This window comes from Papilio machaon, chromosome 13, assembly GCF_912999745.1.
Source record: "Papilio machaon chromosome 13, ilPapMach1.1, whole genome shotgun sequence".
In the NCBI taxonomy this organism is placed as follows: Eukaryota; Metazoa; Arthropoda; class Insecta; order Lepidoptera; family Papilionidae; genus Papilio; species Papilio machaon.
The window spans coordinates 648,701-667,087 of record NC_059998.1 but is presented as its reverse complement, the minus strand read 5'-3'; the positions used below and the strand labels follow the sequence as shown (position 1 = coordinate 667,087).

Genomic DNA, 18,387 nt, shown 5'->3' with positions numbered 1-18,387 from the left:
CTGTCGCCCGCGACTCCGTCCGCGCGCATTTAAAAAAAACAATGGGGGGGGTTATGAAAAATAGATGGCCGATTCTCAGACCTACTGAATATGCTCACAAAATTTCATGAGAATCGGTCAAGCCGTTTCGGAGGAGTTCAAGTTCGAACCAACACAAGAATTTTATATTTTTTAATTTTAGATAATTTTAATTTTATAGTTTTTAAGAGAGGAGAGAAAATGAAAAACCACTCATCTATTCTAACAAGGCTGTATTGAATAAAAACGGAATTTACACTTTTTACATCCCACCACATAGATGTTCCTTAATTTCTTTCACAATGTTCATTCTTCTGAAAAACATGTTAAACAAAACAAACTAGAAACTAAGCAGAATCACAATAAACCTTAGACCAATTGTGAGTAAAAAGTATTTGTTTCTTAAAATCAAATCACATTTGGTCTAAGACTGTTGAGATTTATTTTAAACGAAAATTTTATTCATAAATGTCTTCTTTATCTGCAATGTACTGAACAATATCTTTGGGCCTCACCAGCCTCTCTGCATCACCATCGGGAATTTCAAAACCAAATTCATCTTCCATAGCCATGATCACCTCTACATGGTCAAGAGAGTCTAGTCCCAAGTCTGTCATGAAGTGGGACTCCAAAGTTAACTGGAATAGAGGACAAAAGTTTTTAGTACAAATTCATATTTTAAATGTTTCTAAATTAGTAACATTGTTTGTACCAAATCCAAAAAGATTGTGTTCAATTTGTTTCAGCATTTGTCTAAAATAAATCTAGTAACCATATTCTTGAGAGAAGAAATGACATTAACTAACTATATTATACCAAATTAAAAAGTGCTTTACATTATGGTAGAAAAACTACCTTCTCAGGTTTAACTTTGTCATAGAGTTGGAGTACGAGCAGAACTCTTTTCCTAATCAAGTCTAGGGTGAGTGGAGGTCCACCACTGTAGTTGCGGACGCAGAGTTTCGCGTTCTGAAACAAATTTTAAAATATTGTTCAGTACCTTGCTATTAGTCAGTTTGTCGTAAGCCTTGCACACTTTCATAACTCGTTCTTGAATTTCCTGCGGCGATGGCTTAGCCTGCGCACCGGACGAGTACTGTCGGGCATATACCTAAACAATTTATGCAGTTATGTACATTTTTGTTATGCAATAACAAATTTGAGGTTATATTGCATTTTGCGCAAAATAAAAATAAAGCCTTTGCCCTTGGCACTAAATAAGGTTTCTTAATCAAAACTTCACGTAAAAGTTAAGCGAAATAAAAAGTTTATTGTATTGATTGATAAGACCCTTACCCCATTTTGCACTTGGTAGTTTATCTTAGCAATGGATTGTACGGTACGAAGTTTTTGTACAGCAACTACTGTAGATAGCCTACATACGACCGGAGTTCTGTAAGATGTGGATTTGCGTAATAATCCACTGAAAGCACTACGAACAATATTCGCAGCAGCCATTTCGCCACAATTCTATATCTTCATAGACAAAAGAAGAATGCAGAATTCGGAAAATCGACAGCCGAGAAATGTCTCCTGTAGAGTGCTATAGAGTATAAAATAATTTTTCGACTAAAATCTCACAGATAAAATTTCAAAGTCCACTAAGACTTGTGGCCAGTGCAAACCCTTTTTTAATTTTTTCATCTGCATGTTGTCACTGACTAGTTGTCGTTGGTTGTCATTTGTCAAATTCAATTCGATTTGTTTTGTGTGTACGTATGTTGGAAATGATTTTATTGTTTTTAAATAATTAAACAAATATCGAACATGGGTAACGCTGATACAAAATTAAATTTTAGAAAGGCTGTAGTTCAGCTAACATCTAAAACACAGGTACTAAAACGTTAATCTTTTTATTGTTTATAATGCTCGATATTTTTATTAATTATATTTATTTCTAGCCAATCGATGCCACCGATGATAGTTTCTGGGACCAGTTCTGGTCAGAAAGTGTAACAAACATACAGGATGTTTTCACATTGGTCCCTGGCGCTGAAATACGGGCGCTACGAGAAGAATCGCCGAACAATCTGGCCACTCTTGTATACAAGGCCGTTGAAAAAATGGTGAAAACTGTAGACAATAGCTGTAGAACACAGCGGGAACAACAAAACGGTATAATGTCGCTTTATTCTTTTCAAACGCAAAAACTCTTATTAATTATAGAACATATGACAATTGGGTTCATAAAAAAACATTGAACAATTGAATTTGTAATAAAATGAAATCAATTTAATGGAAGGATCATGTTAACATGTTAAAAAACCTTAAATACATGAAATTATAATTAGATTAGATAATTAAAGACATGTGTTTCCTCTACTCAAACACTGATACAAAAATCATCAGTTTTAATTTCTTTGGAAAAACAGATAACAATTGTTATTTCAGCCTTGAATTTTTACCATAAGTAATAACAGTAAAGCATAGAATATTAATAATAAAAAAAATGTTGAAAAAATATATTTCCATGATCACAATAGCTTGGTGCAGTACTTAGAGCATATCTGTGGCATCCTCAGGATGTCATGGTAATGAATTGATAAGTTCTTGATAATGAAAATGCTGATTAGAAACACAAGGAATAACTACACATAGTAATATCTTTTGATTCCAGCATTGAATTGCGCTCGACTACTGACCCGTGTGTTACCATATATGTTGGAGGAACCAGAATGGCACAGCTTCTTCTGGTCATCACTGCCCGCTGCTGGTGAAAATGAATCTGTTCCTCTGGCACAGTCACTTATCAATGCTATTTGTGTAAGTTATTATTTTTGATCTACGAATTTCTTTTAGTGTTATTATGTCATTTTTCTATCACTTTGTAAAGGGTTTATTATACATTTTAGGATAATTCAACTTAAGCTAGCTTAAAGAGTTTTCTATAAATGTTATTTTTTTGTTGAATTTAGTATTTTTCTATTAATTTTTGACAGATCAAGATCATTTACATGCATAGTCTTATTTGAAATACGTAGTAGATTGCTTTTATGTGCATTGTTAGTATAATTATAATAAATATTGTGTTTGCAGGATCTTCTGTTCTGTCCAGACTTCACAGTGACCAGCACAAAGAGGTCCGGTCCTGTGAGTATTAGTTGATAAGTTTTTATCTTATCTTCCTATCACACTGTTTGGCTTATTTATTGATTGGAAAACTTCATAGCTTTAACGCAAGTGTAACCATAGACACGTTGTAATTTTTTTTTTACATGATATTACTTAACTTTATTTGAAACTAGTTGTCGCCCGCGACTCAATCCGCACGGAATTAAAAAAAAAAATTAGTAGCCGATGTGTTCTTCCAGGCTATGCTCTACATCTATGCCATATTTCAGCCGTTGAGCCTTTCCAGATACCTTTAACAAAATTCCATCCATCCAAACATTTGCATTTATAAAATTAGTAAGATTTTTCACAAAGTATTGGTATATATTTCTATAAGTTATGAGCTGTTAACAAGATTTAGATTTTCTTTATTGTATTTGGTAGGAGCGTGCCGAAGAGCTGTCATCGTTGGACAGTTGCGAGTACATCTGGGCGGGAGGTGTTGGGTTCGCGCGCAGTCCGGCGCGGAGTGCGCAGCATGAGGCGGCCCGCGCTGAGCTGCTGCGCTTGCTGCTCACCTGCTGCAGCGAAACTATATACAGACCCGCACACCTCGCTGCCGCGCATCACAATAAATGGATCGCGTGAGTTCTACCTTCAACATGAAATAATATAATATTAAATGAACGGACGTTGACGACTTGTTTGTTAAGAATTGCAATTTTTTTTCAAATACATACTTAAATTTGGATCAATATCTTTCTTTCTACTTTTTAAAAAATGAGATTTTAAGATGGAAGCCACTGACTAATGATTTACAGTTACATCCCCTCATTTTATAAAGGAAAACTGGTATACAAGTTTAACACATCTGCTATAGTTTTGTTTATAATTTATAATAAACTAGCTGTCGCCCGCGACTTGGTCCGTGCCGAGTTAAAAATAAACTTTATTAATAGCCTATAATATGTTCTTCCAGACTATTTTCTTCATCTGTGCCAAATTTCGTTGAGATCCATTGAGCCGTTCCGGAGATATCTTCAAACAAACATCCATCTGTTTAAACATTCGCATTTATAATATTAGTAAGATATTTTTCTTTGCCTCGAAGTTACCTGACAAGTTCGGAGAACCGTCATGCCTTGCCGCTGTTCACTTCGCTTCTGAACACGGTGTGCTCGTACGACCCGGTCGGTATCGGTCTGCCGTACAACCACCTGCTCTTCGCCGACACGCTCGAGCCGCTAGTAGAGGTACCATAGACATATAGAGCTGCCATAGAGTAAACATAGACAATCGATATTATTTTAATTTTGTATTTCACAGGTGGCCTTGCAAGTGCTGATAGTGACATTAGACCACGACACTAATAACGTAATTAATGGAGATTCAGAGGAAGTGAGTTAATAATTTATTTCTAATTTTTGATGCGAAACATCTATAGGATCACTTGTAAACCGAATTTTTGGCGTGGCGACGCTTGCTGTGGCGACTAATAATAATAAATAATATTTAATATTATTTAATATTGTATATTATTTATTATTATTATTATCATTATTAAATTATTATCATTATATTCATTATAATCATTATTATAATTCTTATCATTATTATCATTCTCATTATTATTTATTTAATTATAATATTTAATATTTTATGCACATTACTTGTACACACACGATGTTTCACATCTGCCAGGCGTCCCATGACGGCTCACAAGTTTTTTTTAAGTCCAAGTATACAGTAAACTAAATCACTAGATGGCGTTTTAATATATTTTGTTACAGAATCTTCCAGACAATCTGTTCATCAACTACCTGTCCCGCATCCACCGCGATGAGGACTTTCAGTTTGTACTGCGCGGTGTGACACGACTGCTCAATAATCCACTGGCGCAGACATACTTACCCAACTCCTCAAAGAAGGTAGCCTTACACCAGGAGCTGCTTGTGTTGTTCTGGAAGATGTGCGACTTTAATAAGGTAACAGGAACTGGTAGAGTAGGATAAGTGATAGAAAGATATGTTTTTTTTTATCATTTTTTTTTGTTTTTCAGAAATTCATGTACTACGTGTTGAAGAGTAGCGATGTGTTAGAAGTATTGGTGCCTATACTTTATCATCTTAACGACTCACGCGCAGATCAATGTTAGTTGTCATTTTTTCGTACTTGTACTGTAATTATTTTATGGCATAGATTGCTTACCCGTAACTGTCTTATATACCCCATTTCAAATCTTGTTACCTTTAGAATAGACTAAGTTAAAGGTAAAAAAATATAAGTGACCATAGATTCTTAATTTAGAGTCCAAGATTGAGGCGAAAAGAAGCTCCGAAAGTCGTTTCTTTGAGTAACTTCCCTCAATGTTGTCATTTATAAAACAATGACACCGAAAATGGACTCTCTGTTAGTCAAACATGTATGAAATACTATATCTGGATGGATGGATGGATTGATGGATGTTTGTTTGAAGGTATCTCCGGAATCAACAGATCTTGATGACATTTAGCACAGATGTAGAACATAGTCTAGAAGAACACATAGACAATTTTTTTATTCTATCTGTCTATGGTTAATAATTATTTTTGTACCTATTGTGTAGCTCGTGTGGGTCTGATGCACATTGGGGTGTTCATCTTGCTGCTGCTGTCAGGAGAGCGGAACTTCGGTGTGAGGCTGAACAAGCCATACGCAGCCGCTGTACCAATGGACATAGCAGTGTTCACTGGCACACATGCAGACCTGCTTGTGGTCGTCTTCCACAAGATCATCACCACCGGACACCAGCGTCTGCAGCCGCTGTTCGACTGCCTCCTCACCATTCTTGTCAATGGTACGGTATATTTACCAGTCCTTAGATCTGACGCCATATTGATGAAATCTATATATATAAAAGAAAGTCGTGTTAGTTACACTATTTATAACTCAAGAACGGCTGAATCGATATGACTGAAAATTGGTGGGCAGGTAGCTTAGAACCAGGAAACGGACATAGGATAATTTTTATCCCGTTTTCTATTTTTTATTCCGCGCGGACGGAGTCGCGGGTAAAAGCTAGTATGTATATAAAAGAAAGTCGTGTTAGTTACACTATTTATAACTCAAGAACGGCTGAATCGATATGACTGAAAATTGGTGGGCAGGTAGCTTAGAACCAGGAAACGGACATAGGATAATTTTTATCCCGTTTTCTATTTTTTATTCCGCGCGGACGGAGTCGCGGGTAAAAGCTAGTATGTATATAAAAGAAAGTCGTGTTAGTTACACTATTTATAACTCAAGAACGGCTGAATCGATATGACTGAAAATTGGTGGGCAGGTAGCTTAGAACCAGGAAACGGACATAGGATAATTTTTATCCCGTTTTCTATTTTTTATTCCGCGCGGACGGAGTCGCGGGTAAAAGCTAGTATGTATATAAAAGAAAGTCGTGTTAGTTACACTATTTATAACTCAAGAACGGCTGAATCGATATGACTGAAAATTGGTGGGCAGGTAGCTTAGAACCAGGAAACGGACATAGGATAATTTTTATCCCGTTTTCTATTTTTTATTCCGCGCGGACGGAGTCGCGGGTAAAAGCTAGTATGTATATAAAAGAAAGTCGTGTTAGTTACACTATTTATAACTCAAGAACGGCTGAATCGATATGACTGAAAATTGGTGGGCAGGTAGCTTAGAACCAGGAAACGGACATAGGATAATTTTTATCCCGTTTTCTATTTTTTATTCCGCGCGGACGGAGTCGCGGGTAAAAGCTAGTATGTATATAAAAGAAAGTCGTGTTAGTTACACTATTTATAACTCAAGAACGGCTGAATCGATATGACTGAAAATTGGTGGGCAGGTAGCTTAGAACCAGGAAACGGACATAGGATAATTTTTATCCCGTTTTCTATTTTTTATTCCGCGCGGACGGAGTCGCGGGTAAAAGCTAGTATGTATATAAAAGAAAGTCGTGTTAGTTACACTATTTATAACTCAAGAACGGCTGAATCGATATGACTGAAAATTGGTGGGCAGGTAGCTTAGAACCAGGAAACGGACATAGGATAATTTTTATCCCGTTTTCTATTTTTTATTCCGCGCGGACGGAGTCGCGGGTAAAAGCTAGTATGTATATAAAAGAAAGTCGTGTTAGTTACATTATTTATAACTCAAGAAGGGCTGAATCGATATGACTGAAAATTGGTGGGCAGGTAGCTTAGAACCAGGAAACGGACATAGGATAATTTTTACCCCGTTTTCTATTTTTTATTCCGCGCGGACGGAGTCGCGGGTAAAAGATAGTAATTTATGATCTAGTCTAAAATGTCAAATTTTCTGCTTTTAAATCTATGGAGTAGTGATGTATTTAATTTTTAAATACATCATGCGAATGTATGGATGGATGTATGTTTGTTAAAAGGTATCTCCAGAACTACTAAACAGATCTGGATGAAATTTGGCCTAGATATAGAATATAATCGTCAACAACGAGTGCTATAGAGCTCAGTACATGTTTTTGGTCCTTCGAGCTGGATTTTATTTATTAAATACACAAGTTTTTTTTTTTTGTTGGTCAGTGTCGCCGTACCTGAAGACGTTGTCGATGGTTGCGTCTACGAAGCTGCTGCATCTGCTGGAGGCATTCAGCACTCCATGGTTCCTGTTCTCGCAGCCGCATCATCACCACCTCGTCTTCTTCCTGCTCGAGATGTTCAACAATATGATACAGTATCAATTCGATGGTGACTACCCACAAATACTTTTTGGAACCTACCCTAAGTTAGGCATGACTAGGTCATAGACATACTGGTCCAATTAGGATTGATTGAATCCGTACATGTAAAACAGGGATCCCCAAATTATTTTGTACAAGTGACCCCCTTCTCCAAAATGAACTGTTACCACAGACCTCAATGGTCAAAGTACCTACTTTTAAGAGCAATTATTATTATTAATTCTGACTTAGGTCAATAGAAGACAGAGTGAGAATTAGCAATGCTTTAAGTTCCCAAATATTTGGGAATCCTCGATCTCTAATTTTCTTTTATACATTTGTGCATTTTCACGATGTCTTCTTTCGAAAAACAAGTATCTAAACTTGTTACTCACAAATCTTTTTTTATAATTTACCTTATATGTAATATTTTTGTATGTAGGTAATTCAAATCTTGTGTACACAATTATCCGCAAGCGGGGAGTTTTCCACGCGTTGGCAAACTTGCCTCACGAGCACAACGCCATTGCGCGCTCACTCGCAGCAGCCAAACCAGCCAAACCCCTGCACAGGTAACAACTCAATATTCCACCCTTTAATTCATCATTAACCCCACCCCCTTTAATATATACGTCTTTCTCCAACTCACAAGTTGCATGTTGTCAGGTCTCGCAGCGCGGAGTCAGTGAAGGAGGCGGCGATGGAGGGATCTCGTCCCGCGCAGCCTGCAGAGCCTGGCACACTCAATGCCACGCTGCCTGACACACCCGGTACACCCTCGCTTACACATCCTCACTGACACACGCCCATTAACACACCCCCAATGACACATCCCAGCTAACACACCCCCACTGACAATGCCCTCATTACATGAACACTAACAAGTTACAAGAAACAGACACAAAAGGAAATCCCTTAATGATTCTGAGTACGGTAGTTAATCTAGAGTTAGGGATTTAAGTAAAACTTTAAGGTTATGTTACTAGCAATAACATCGATGACGGAGCGCGAGTCGGCGCATCCCAAGGACCAGCTGCTGCCCACACGCAGCGGGGGCGACGGACAGGACGGCGAGCGGGACCAGGACCAGGACCAAGACCAGGACCAGGACAAGGACCACAGGACCGCACGCAAGACCAGCCAAGATACAGACAACAGAGAGAATAACAATGATAATGTGTCACAGGTTAAATACTTAAATCTAACTTCATAAAAAACTTGGATTTTTTGCTGTGAAACATCTATAGGCTCACTTGTAAATCGAATTGTTGGCGTGGCGACGCTTGCCGTGGCGACGGGTCGCCACGCTATACTAAGGTATATTATCTTTTATGCATATTACTTGTACACACACGATGTTACACATCTGCCAGGCGTTCAATTACGGCTCACATTTTTTTATATCAATCTTTTATAAGAATAAAAAAAAATTATAGAAAATTAAGTAGAATTAAAAGTAAAGTTTATATAAATAATAAATGATAGAGTTTGTGTGTGTGTGTGCAGCGTGCGGGGTGGCAGGCGACGGGCGAGTGGGTGGCGAGCTGGCGCAGCCGTCTTCCTCTGCAGACCATCATGCGTCTGCTGCAGGTCCTCGTGCCGCAGGTCGAGAAGATATGCATCGACAAGTCAGTACAACCTATACCTACAGATTATACCAACCGCGAACCATTCCATCATCTATATATATATATATATATAAGAAAGTTGTGTTAGTTACACTATTCATAACTCAAGAACGGCTGAATCGATTTGACTGAAAATTGGTGGGCAGGTAGCTTAGAACCAGGAAACGGACATAGGATAATTTTTACCCTCTTTTCTATTTTTTATTCCGCGCGGACGGAGTCGCGGGTAAAAGCTAGTAGATTAATAAATATGGTCAAAATGCCCATGTTTTCTTTCTATCATTCATCTTCAGTGAGTACTGAATTTAAAAAATATGCCTTGTCTTAGGGGTCTGACGGATGAGTCTGAGATCCTGCGGTTCCTGCAGCACGGTACGTTGGTGGGACTGCTGCCGGTGCCGCATCCCATCCTCATCCGCAAGTATCAGGCCAACGCTGGCACCGCCGCCTGGTTCCGCACTTACATGTGGGGGGTTATATACATCAGGTACGTAATGTATTTCTGCAAAAATACAAAAATAGTTCTTATCCAGCTCCTAAAATATATTTCACATAGAATATACATAACATTAACTTGAATAAGCGAGAGTCATTGTCCGATGATCTCCATAAGCGAGAAACTAGTCTTAGAAAGAAATCTCTAAAAGTTAGAAAAATCCCTTTTCCTCTTCCTTATCCCTTGGATTCTTCCTTATCCAGGTTCCACTGTATATAAAATTTTAGCTCTCAAAACGAAAAAATAAAAAGCAAAACAAAATGTTTACAATTTTTTTAAACTGCACTTTTCTAGTAAAATTTTACACATACCAATATAAATTATATAATAACTGAAATATATAATTATGTAATTTTTTTTTTATGTAATGCTCGGTACAGGAATGTGGACCCCCCAATCTGGTACGACACTGATGTGAAACTATTCGAGATTCAACGCGTGTGAGTCTTAGCTGCGGGCAAACGCCCGGTAGATAATCTTAGTAAAAATTATATGCATTTCTATAATGTTTCTAACACATATATTTTAGTGGCAACACTGATTTTGTTTAATTTTTATTACTATTTATTTAATTGCAAATTTATTTTAAGCTAGTGTTATTTTAACGGAATTAGATAGCTTAAAAGTACATATTTAATAGTAAAATATGTATTTTTTCGAATTTCACACTTTAGTTATTCAAGGAAGTAGGTACTAAATAACTCGGAACACTATTTTTAATTTTTAGCCTCTACACGAAACAGTCGAACAAACTTTCATATTGTTATCTTTGATTAAATTGAACTCTCAGTCTGACTTTCATACAATTTTACTATAGTTTCTGACTAGTTAGTTAATAAAGAAAATATGACTTCTTTTAACTTTAATAATAGTTATAAACCGACAAGGAAATAAGGCCCGGTGAGTAAAAGCCAAACTAAATTATGATAGTCCACTAGCGCTCTTCTGTCAACGTCAAAAAAGTTACAAGATTTTGTACTGTAGCTGTCATGTCATGTTTTTTAAGTCATCTTCTATGTCCATGTAGGTTTTAAATATTTTCTGTTATAACTAACCGCGATAGTAGCGCCACTCATCGGGCCAAATATTTTATTTGACAAAAAATTATGTAATTTATAACTTTATTATCTATAATTTTTGTAAATAAAAAATATGTATAGATAATTTTTGATTAAAGAACTCTAAATAAAAGAATATTTATCAGTAACGGCTGTTCGTATTTGAACGAACAAAATTGAACATTGGTTAATTTAATACAATATTTATTCACTACTGTACTTTTGCTCACTACTCTTTTGCCTATTTTATTAAATGATTGCATTTAAACAGTTACCACTATTTCATTAAGTCTAATTTATATTTTGCTTAATTTCTGGCAACATTAAACTTAGATGTCATTGTCAAAATCATCTTTTGTTTTTTGGCGGTTGGCGGGAACTTTTACTTTATATTAATAGCCAATAAAAATAAATTTTGGTGGCAATTAAAGTTATTTGAGATAAACATCAAAGTATTTCAAGTGCATGATTCGTTATTGTGAAGAATTACCGTAGAGAAAAACAACGATTTGCACGACAAATCAATATTTAGATATCTCATGGTTTTATGACAAGTTCTTGCTCTCTCGAATTCTACAATTCGCGCTTCTATTCATTTAGCTTTGCGCACATATTTAAAGAATTTTTAACATTCCAGTAAATTTGAAAGTAAAAAGTATGGGGTAAGTTACATTTGATGTTGAATCATTAACATATAAAAATTGTCATTTTGTAATCAGAAGTGTCTTATGAAATAAATACAATAGTAATATAACTGCTGCCTTTAATTTGAAAGAAAAAATAAAAAAATCGGCTTTATTAGAGGTCTTTCACCATTACATATAATAATATTAAATCATAGTTCAAAATATTGTCGATTGTTAAAATCTTAATTGAATTTAAAACATGTCCTATAAAGAATTTATACTTGCAACGTCTCTTATGTCTCGTGAGATCTTTTATACGTAAATATAATTTGTCTAAATGTAATCTTATGAATACTGCTACCATAGTAATTCTTATTTATAAAAAACCTTATTCAATAGATGTTTTATATCTTACAATATAGTTGACTTATAAATGTTATTTAGGGCTGTTTAGTATGATTATTTTTGCACTCCACACTTAAATGAATTAAACAAATGTCCTGTCATTCAAATGTTTTCTATATTTTGAGACCTAATTATTTTTTTAAACTAATTTGTTAATATAGTTTCGTATTACGATCTTAATTTAAGCTATTAATTGAATATTGCATAATAAAATTTTTAAAATAATGCTTTTAATGTTACTGAGGTCGGCTGTTTTATGACTTTACTAGTCATTTTACTTACGCTTTGCTCGTATTCCTCGTTATATTAAAATACAAGTAAAATATAATATTTTTAATTGTGGATGTGTGCAATATGTATACAATACATGACAAAACCCAGAATTTTTTAAACAAAAAAAATATACATAAAAAATACAATTGAATCTGATAAAAATAGTCCCAGTGTCAATTAATTCAGGACTAAAGTATCTACTAAAAACGGTGAAGAACTAACAATTTAACACATTCAGTGCCATCGACTCGCTCTAAAGGTTCATTTTGACAAACCGGAATCGTACGAACAACGCTCGGTAGTTCAGAGTGATACAAACACACGTACTTCATGTCTTAATGAATGTTATGAGTTCACTTTAATATGTAAAAAAGTATTGGCGATGAATGTGTTACCATACATACGGTTCATAATTTGGTAGCTAAAATGAAGATAATGGAATAGAGGTAAAAAAATGCTTGGATAATTGTGTTATTTTAAAATTAACACAAACAGAGATAAATCTGAGCAGTACTAAGTATGCCTAATTATTTGTACCTCCTTGTGTAATAAGATCCATTATTTAGTACCAAATATAAAGCATTTTGTTAAATGTGAATCGCTTTTACAATTAGTGTATTTTTATGTATACCCACATTGTAGTTAGATTTAATAAAGTATAATTTAGTGTAAAAATATTATTTATTTTATCACCAATGTATGTACTTAATGTTATTAATTAAAAATATATGAGAATACGAGCTTTAACTTGTTTTTATTCTTTTCCTAATAACCTTTTAATGATTTCTAAAGTTTAAAGTTGAAATGTTAGTTGTACTGATGGGTAGCACTCAATACTCCATCTGTACTCATTACTCAATATTTATAACTACCCGAGCCGCCGGCGAGAGAAGACGTCTTTCGTGTGTATGAACCAACCAGTACGAGCTGCTACCAGCATATTATTTTTTCTGTTAAGGTGTTAAAATTGGTAAAATAAATCTTAAAGGTTCTACATAATAAAACAACAAGGATCACATTGACATAATAATTTATTAAGCGTCCGTTACATAGACACCGGAGCCGCGCGGACCCCATACAAAAATAACGCTCGCAGCGAAACGAACACACATTGAGTACACTCACTAACAAGTACTATTGTTAACGGTCACATTAATTTTAACAAACTACCCTCAACATACAATTCTTGCAACAAAAAAATTAATACAAACAGAATAAACAAAACTAGATTTTATAATTAACTTGTCACAAAGTTATATTTACTTTTTGGGGTAAAAATATTTAATGTCACTGATAAAAAAAAGTTGGGTGAAAACATCTTCATAAATCCAGGTTGTAATTTTTAAAAACTAGGCCCACTTTAATTAAGGGGTAGGTTAATTATTATTTCTTATTGAGTATCTCAAAATTAATGTTGAAATATTTTGAGGGTAGTTATAACTTACATACTAAAAGACAAGAGTTTTGACTAAACCATAGTATATTTTACATTATCTTACAAAAAATTTAAAAAAAATTGTGCAAATAAGAAATGAGATCAGTAGAATCCGTTATGTTTCACAATAAGTCATATTAATATTATGAAATATTCTTGTAGGCATCATTTTGAAATATATTAAAAATCAGTCACTAACAGAATTACAAAATCAAATTATTTACTATATTAACTAAAATAACGTTAAAACATCGATATTATTATATACTAACATTCCATTTATCTACATTAGTATACAAATTGGACGACAAACTATACAATTACATAAAATTTGGAACACATTTTAGCTTGTGTTTCCATTCAAGAAACATCTTTAAAAACATATTAAAGAAAGATGATATTTTTGTTTTTTAGCAACAAAAATCCACTGTAAAAAATTGTTCATTCCACATTTATATATTGTGAACATATGTTTTAAAAATGAGACGGAAAATAAAATGTACAATTATAATAATTCAGTCAAATTGCTAAGAAATATTTATAATAAAAAAGTACTAGTTACGTATAGTGTTGCCAGGCGTCCGGATAAAGCCGGACATAGGTAGGCTCTTTGATTGCGTGTCCGGCCAAAATAAACGGTTTTCCCGCTTTTGTTAGGCTTTTTACATTTTCCAAACGAGAGTGTACCTATTAATACTGAGACATAATCTCAAAAATAATATAGGGTGTCCAACCTTTCTATCCAAATGTCCAGCCAACATGGCTGTTCTGCTAGTAGGTTTGGTGATCTGGCAACCCTAGTTACGTAACCATTTCAAGATTATAAAATATTAGTTGTTGTATAGTTAAAAAAATAAACTATTACAGAATAAAAAAAATATCAGCTAAGTACTAACAATGATATCTGACCTAATGGTCATAAATAAAGCTATTATAGCACACTAGCGCCCTCCTGTCAATGTCAAAAACGTCACAAGATACTTTTAGTACTGTAGCTGCCATGTAATATGTTTTTTGACAGGTCCGCGACAGCAGCGCCCCTCACACTGGCCTAGATATCCTTGTTTAATTAATAAACCATTGCAGTCTTAGACAAAATCTAACTAAACTCAAGCAAACTAGCTTTTACTAATTTGCCAAACTTAATTTAGGAAAATAACTAAGAGAATATAGATGAAGTTTTTTTCTCATTTCAGTAAATTGTGAGTATTAAATAGAAATATGTACTATTATTTTGCAACATCGAGACACAGATAAACTTACATTAGTCTAACATCGATTGTTTTTTGGCAGATTTTATTTGGTCTTTAACTTTTTTTAGGCTCATCTAATAATATAAAGTGTATTCCCTAAATATTGTAATTTATATTATCACAATTTAAATTATTGCACAAAAAAGGAATACACACTAAATTTATATAAACAATGAAATCACAAAAAAGGTTACAACAAACTTCCGATGAACTTTAAACTAAAATATTTTAATTTAATATTATATTTAAATTACTAATACTACAAAATTTATACAAAAATAACAAAGCTATATTCGAAAGGAAGATTGTCAAATTGATTGTTGAGATTATTCTACTAAACAGACTGCATTGTACTAAAGGCTAGATATACCAACTAACTAGGCTATACACGAGCTAATAAACTTAACAGGCTAGATAATCTTCAGTACACTAACTCTATGCGAGCTAGGTTGCCAAGACATTGTACAATCACGACACTGACTGTTGTCGCCAGTCTTTCTCGAGCTATTAAATCAAATTAGTTCGAGATTCATGATAAATTCGTTGAACACGACATCGAGATTATAATCAACTGTCCTTTTGTTAAACTTGGTTAACTATCCAAGTTCCGCAAAGAACTCATCAAGCTAGCCGCAGCGGAACATGAGTTCATCAGACAAGGTGAACTATCTTTAGTCTGGTTGTAGCTCACTGGGTTGTCGGAGCTAGACTAAGAAGTGATAGAGTTACCTGAGCTAGATGATGAACTCATGTTGCTGTCCGAGCTAGATGATGAACTCGTCGGGCTAGCTGAGCGCGCTGTAGGCTGGCGGCGGGGCGGCGGCGCGGCCAGGCAGCAGCACCGCGATGTGGTAGGGCGGGGGCGCCTCGCCCGCCGCGCCGCGCTCCGCTCCCCGCTCCACCGGGCGCTCCGCCACGCGCTCCGTCACCCGCTCGGGCAGCCGCTCCGCTCGCCGCTCGGAGCGCTCCGAGGCCGGTAGCAATGCTGGCAATTCCTCTGCTACTTCAGCTATCTGAAATTGCAATTATGTTGTATATAAAAACGAAGTTGTAAACATGTAACATTGGTAAGTGCGGGTGTTACCTGGTGTGCGTGTCGCTGAGCTGTGGATGAGACGCGCTCGGGCGGTGCTGGTGGTGGATGTGGTGGACGAGAGCGGCACACCGCCAGCGCGCAGCCCAGCACACACAGACACGCGATGGCCGCACACAGCACACCCGCCTCGCTCGTCAGCCCCGTGTGCACCACCTCCACAACACAATACTATATGCACAGTGAACACACTACAAATGTTTTTTTTATGTGAAACATCTATAGGATCACTTGTAAACCGAATTGTTGGCGTGGCGACGCTTGCCGTGGCGACGGGTCGCCACGCTATACTGAGGTATATGAGGTAATTTAATATTTTATGCATATTACTTGTACGATGTTGCACATCTGCCAGGCGTCCCATGACGGCTCACAAGTTTTTTTTTATATCCTAAGTTGGCAAACAAGCAATCAGACACCTGCAATAAAAACTCGATGTCTTCCACTTCACTCCGGTCTTCTGTGTGGTTGTGGTATTGCACCTATCTGGTACATTTGTGCAACAGACATTGTTGCTAGCATCTACCACTTTTAAAGAAATTTCTTAAAAAAATATTTGCTAAATATTGCACTCAGCAGATTTAAAGTTCTATATCTGAAGGTAGTCGGGTTAAAAAAGATCATTTCATTTAACTTACATGTCTATCAAAATAATACTTGGCACCGGCTAAGAAAACCGTAGCCAAAGCAAATGACACTAGCATCCCAAACTTGAGATGCGGTGCCATCATAGGCGAGTTGTGGAGCCCTAGTGCTGCGGTCCGCAGTAGTGTATCAGGGGTGACGCTTCTCGCGGCCGCCAGACTTGCGATCGTAGGCTGCGGAGGCTCCGGAGGTATTTCCACATACAAACTCGGCTCATCATTTTGCCTTCGAGTTGAATGTACAGCTGGTAAAGGTGGGGGTCTGGAACGTGGACATAGTTTCTATAGTGTGAAGTCATTTTTGTCATGATTTTTGCTGTGAGATTTGCTCACAAATTTATACGTACGCATAGTGCCTGAGTGGTCGGTGCGGGCGGCGCGGAGCACAGTCGACAGCGGCGAAGCGGTGCACAGGCGCCGCCATGCCCTTACGCCCACGCGCACGCCCTACGCCTACAGACACAGAGAACATAGAATATTGACACAACACAATTTGTGTCTCAAAAATGTGATTATAATTTCGAACATTTTCAGCATCATCAATTCGCCTAGATGTTCAATTTAACATGTTGGAATTGCCGAAGAACTGATTTTTTTTATTAGAAAATTATAGGCATGTACATTAATTTTTGTGTTGTATGTGTTGAAAGGGCAAATTTAATAACAACAATGTTTTAAGCATGGACAAGTCAAGGATATGAAGTAGGTAATAGTTATTTTTTAATTAAATTAATAAAATTGATGACAACTTAATTGGTTAGTTATTTGTAAGGGAAATGCTGAGTTCACTTCGCTACAAGAAATGTGAAATTATTTCTGTATGTACAAAAAATTTCCCTAGCAGAGGCTATTGTACATTCCAATGTATCAATATAAACTTAACAGGGTTTATTAGAATTGTGCCAAATGCACATTTTTTTAATATTGAATCTGCTAGCGCTTGACCACAATTCCACCTGATGTGATGATGATGTGGTCTAAAGAGGGTACGCACTAGCTTTGTAAATTATATATCAAAATGAAACAAGAAAGTTCATTGGTGAATTACAAATTAAGAGATCATTGATAAATTAAAAAAAAAAACAAAGAGTCTTGTAAGTGCAACTAATTAGAATTTAATAAGATATAATTTTCTTACGAGAAAATAATAATGCAAATGTAAATAGTGTGGTTCTTACCGGCGGACAGAGATGATGGTACCCGCTGGCGGCCGCTGTAGGCGCACTGACTACGTTTGTCTATCCAGAAATGCATCGGTGCTCGAGCGACCAAGCGCGTCAAAATCAGGCCCTTTCGTAGCACCCAAAATTAGTGTAAAAACACCATTTCTGATACGTTCACATTAAAATCTCACGTTCACATTCCTAGAACATTAAATTACACTGTTTAAGTTAACAGATTTGATGAAAACTTGAATGCTGATAATATTTTAGCGATTAAATAAATTATTCGTCTTTTCACATAATATGTTGTTTATTCAACGCTAATTGACTTACAAGTAAAAATCCGCTTTAAGAATATGCATTTCTTAAGATATTTTGCATGATATTAATAATTATTTTTTATTTTATTCTAAACCGAAACAAAAATGACAAGTCCCCGTGGGCGGGGCGCCAGAACAAAACAAGCAATACCAACTTACAAGAATAATTTCTCCAATCAATAAAACGATAGATAATGATAACTCCAAGACATGGAAAAG

At 35.8% G+C, this 18,387-nt stretch overlaps 3 protein-coding genes across 4 annotated transcripts; 1 reads left to right on the top strand and 2 right to left on the bottom strand.

Annotated features, from left to right (window-relative positions):
• Positions 1-234: 234 nt before the first annotated feature.
• LOC106719311 (acyl carrier protein, mitochondrial) lies at positions 235-1,568 on the bottom strand. Of its 2 annotated transcripts, XM_045680484.1 has the most exons (4): positions 1,315-1,568; positions 1,019-1,129; positions 874-987; positions 235-656 (listed from the first exon to the last, which is right to left on the bottom strand). In XM_045680484.1, the coding sequence occupies exons 1-4, from the start codon at positions 1,474-1,476 to the stop codon at positions 477-479; spliced, it is 567 nt and encodes a 188-aa protein (XP_045536440.1). In that variant the 5' UTR covers positions 1,477-1,568; the 3' UTR covers positions 235-476. The 2 variants fall into 2 exon arrangements, with proteins under 2 accessions (XP_045536440.1, XP_014369109.1); XM_014513623.2 differs by lacking the exon at positions 1,019-1,129.
• A 123-nt stretch (positions 1,569-1,691) lies between these two features.
• Positions 1,692-10,499, top strand: LOC106719309 (protein HID1). The gene is made up of 17 exons (XM_045680488.1): positions 1,692-1,851; positions 1,920-2,133; positions 2,636-2,781; positions 3,055-3,108; positions 3,514-3,713; positions 4,181-4,322; positions 4,396-4,467; positions 4,860-5,054; positions 5,129-5,219; positions 5,675-5,905; positions 7,638-7,802; positions 8,217-8,346; positions 8,441-8,544; positions 8,761-8,960; positions 9,281-9,402; positions 9,731-9,889; positions 10,279-10,499. Exons 1-17 carry the CDS (start codon positions 1,786-1,788, stop codon positions 10,340-10,342), a joined length of 2,355 nt encoding a protein of 784 aa, XP_045536444.1. The 5' UTR covers positions 1,692-1,785; the 3' UTR covers positions 10,343-10,499.
• A 5,234-nt stretch (positions 10,500-15,733) lies between these two features.
• On the bottom strand, positions 15,734-18,290 carry LOC106719297. The gene is made up of 6 exons (XM_014513608.2): positions 18,182-18,290; positions 17,864-18,049; positions 17,033-17,138; positions 16,680-16,947; positions 16,033-16,197; positions 15,734-15,961 (listed from the first exon to the last, which is right to left on the bottom strand). Exons 2-6 carry the CDS (start codon positions 17,937-17,939, stop codon positions 15,734-15,736), a joined length of 843 nt encoding a protein of 280 aa, XP_014369094.2. The 5' UTR covers positions 17,940-18,049; positions 18,182-18,290.
• Between the last annotated feature and the right edge of the window lie 97 nt (positions 18,291-18,387).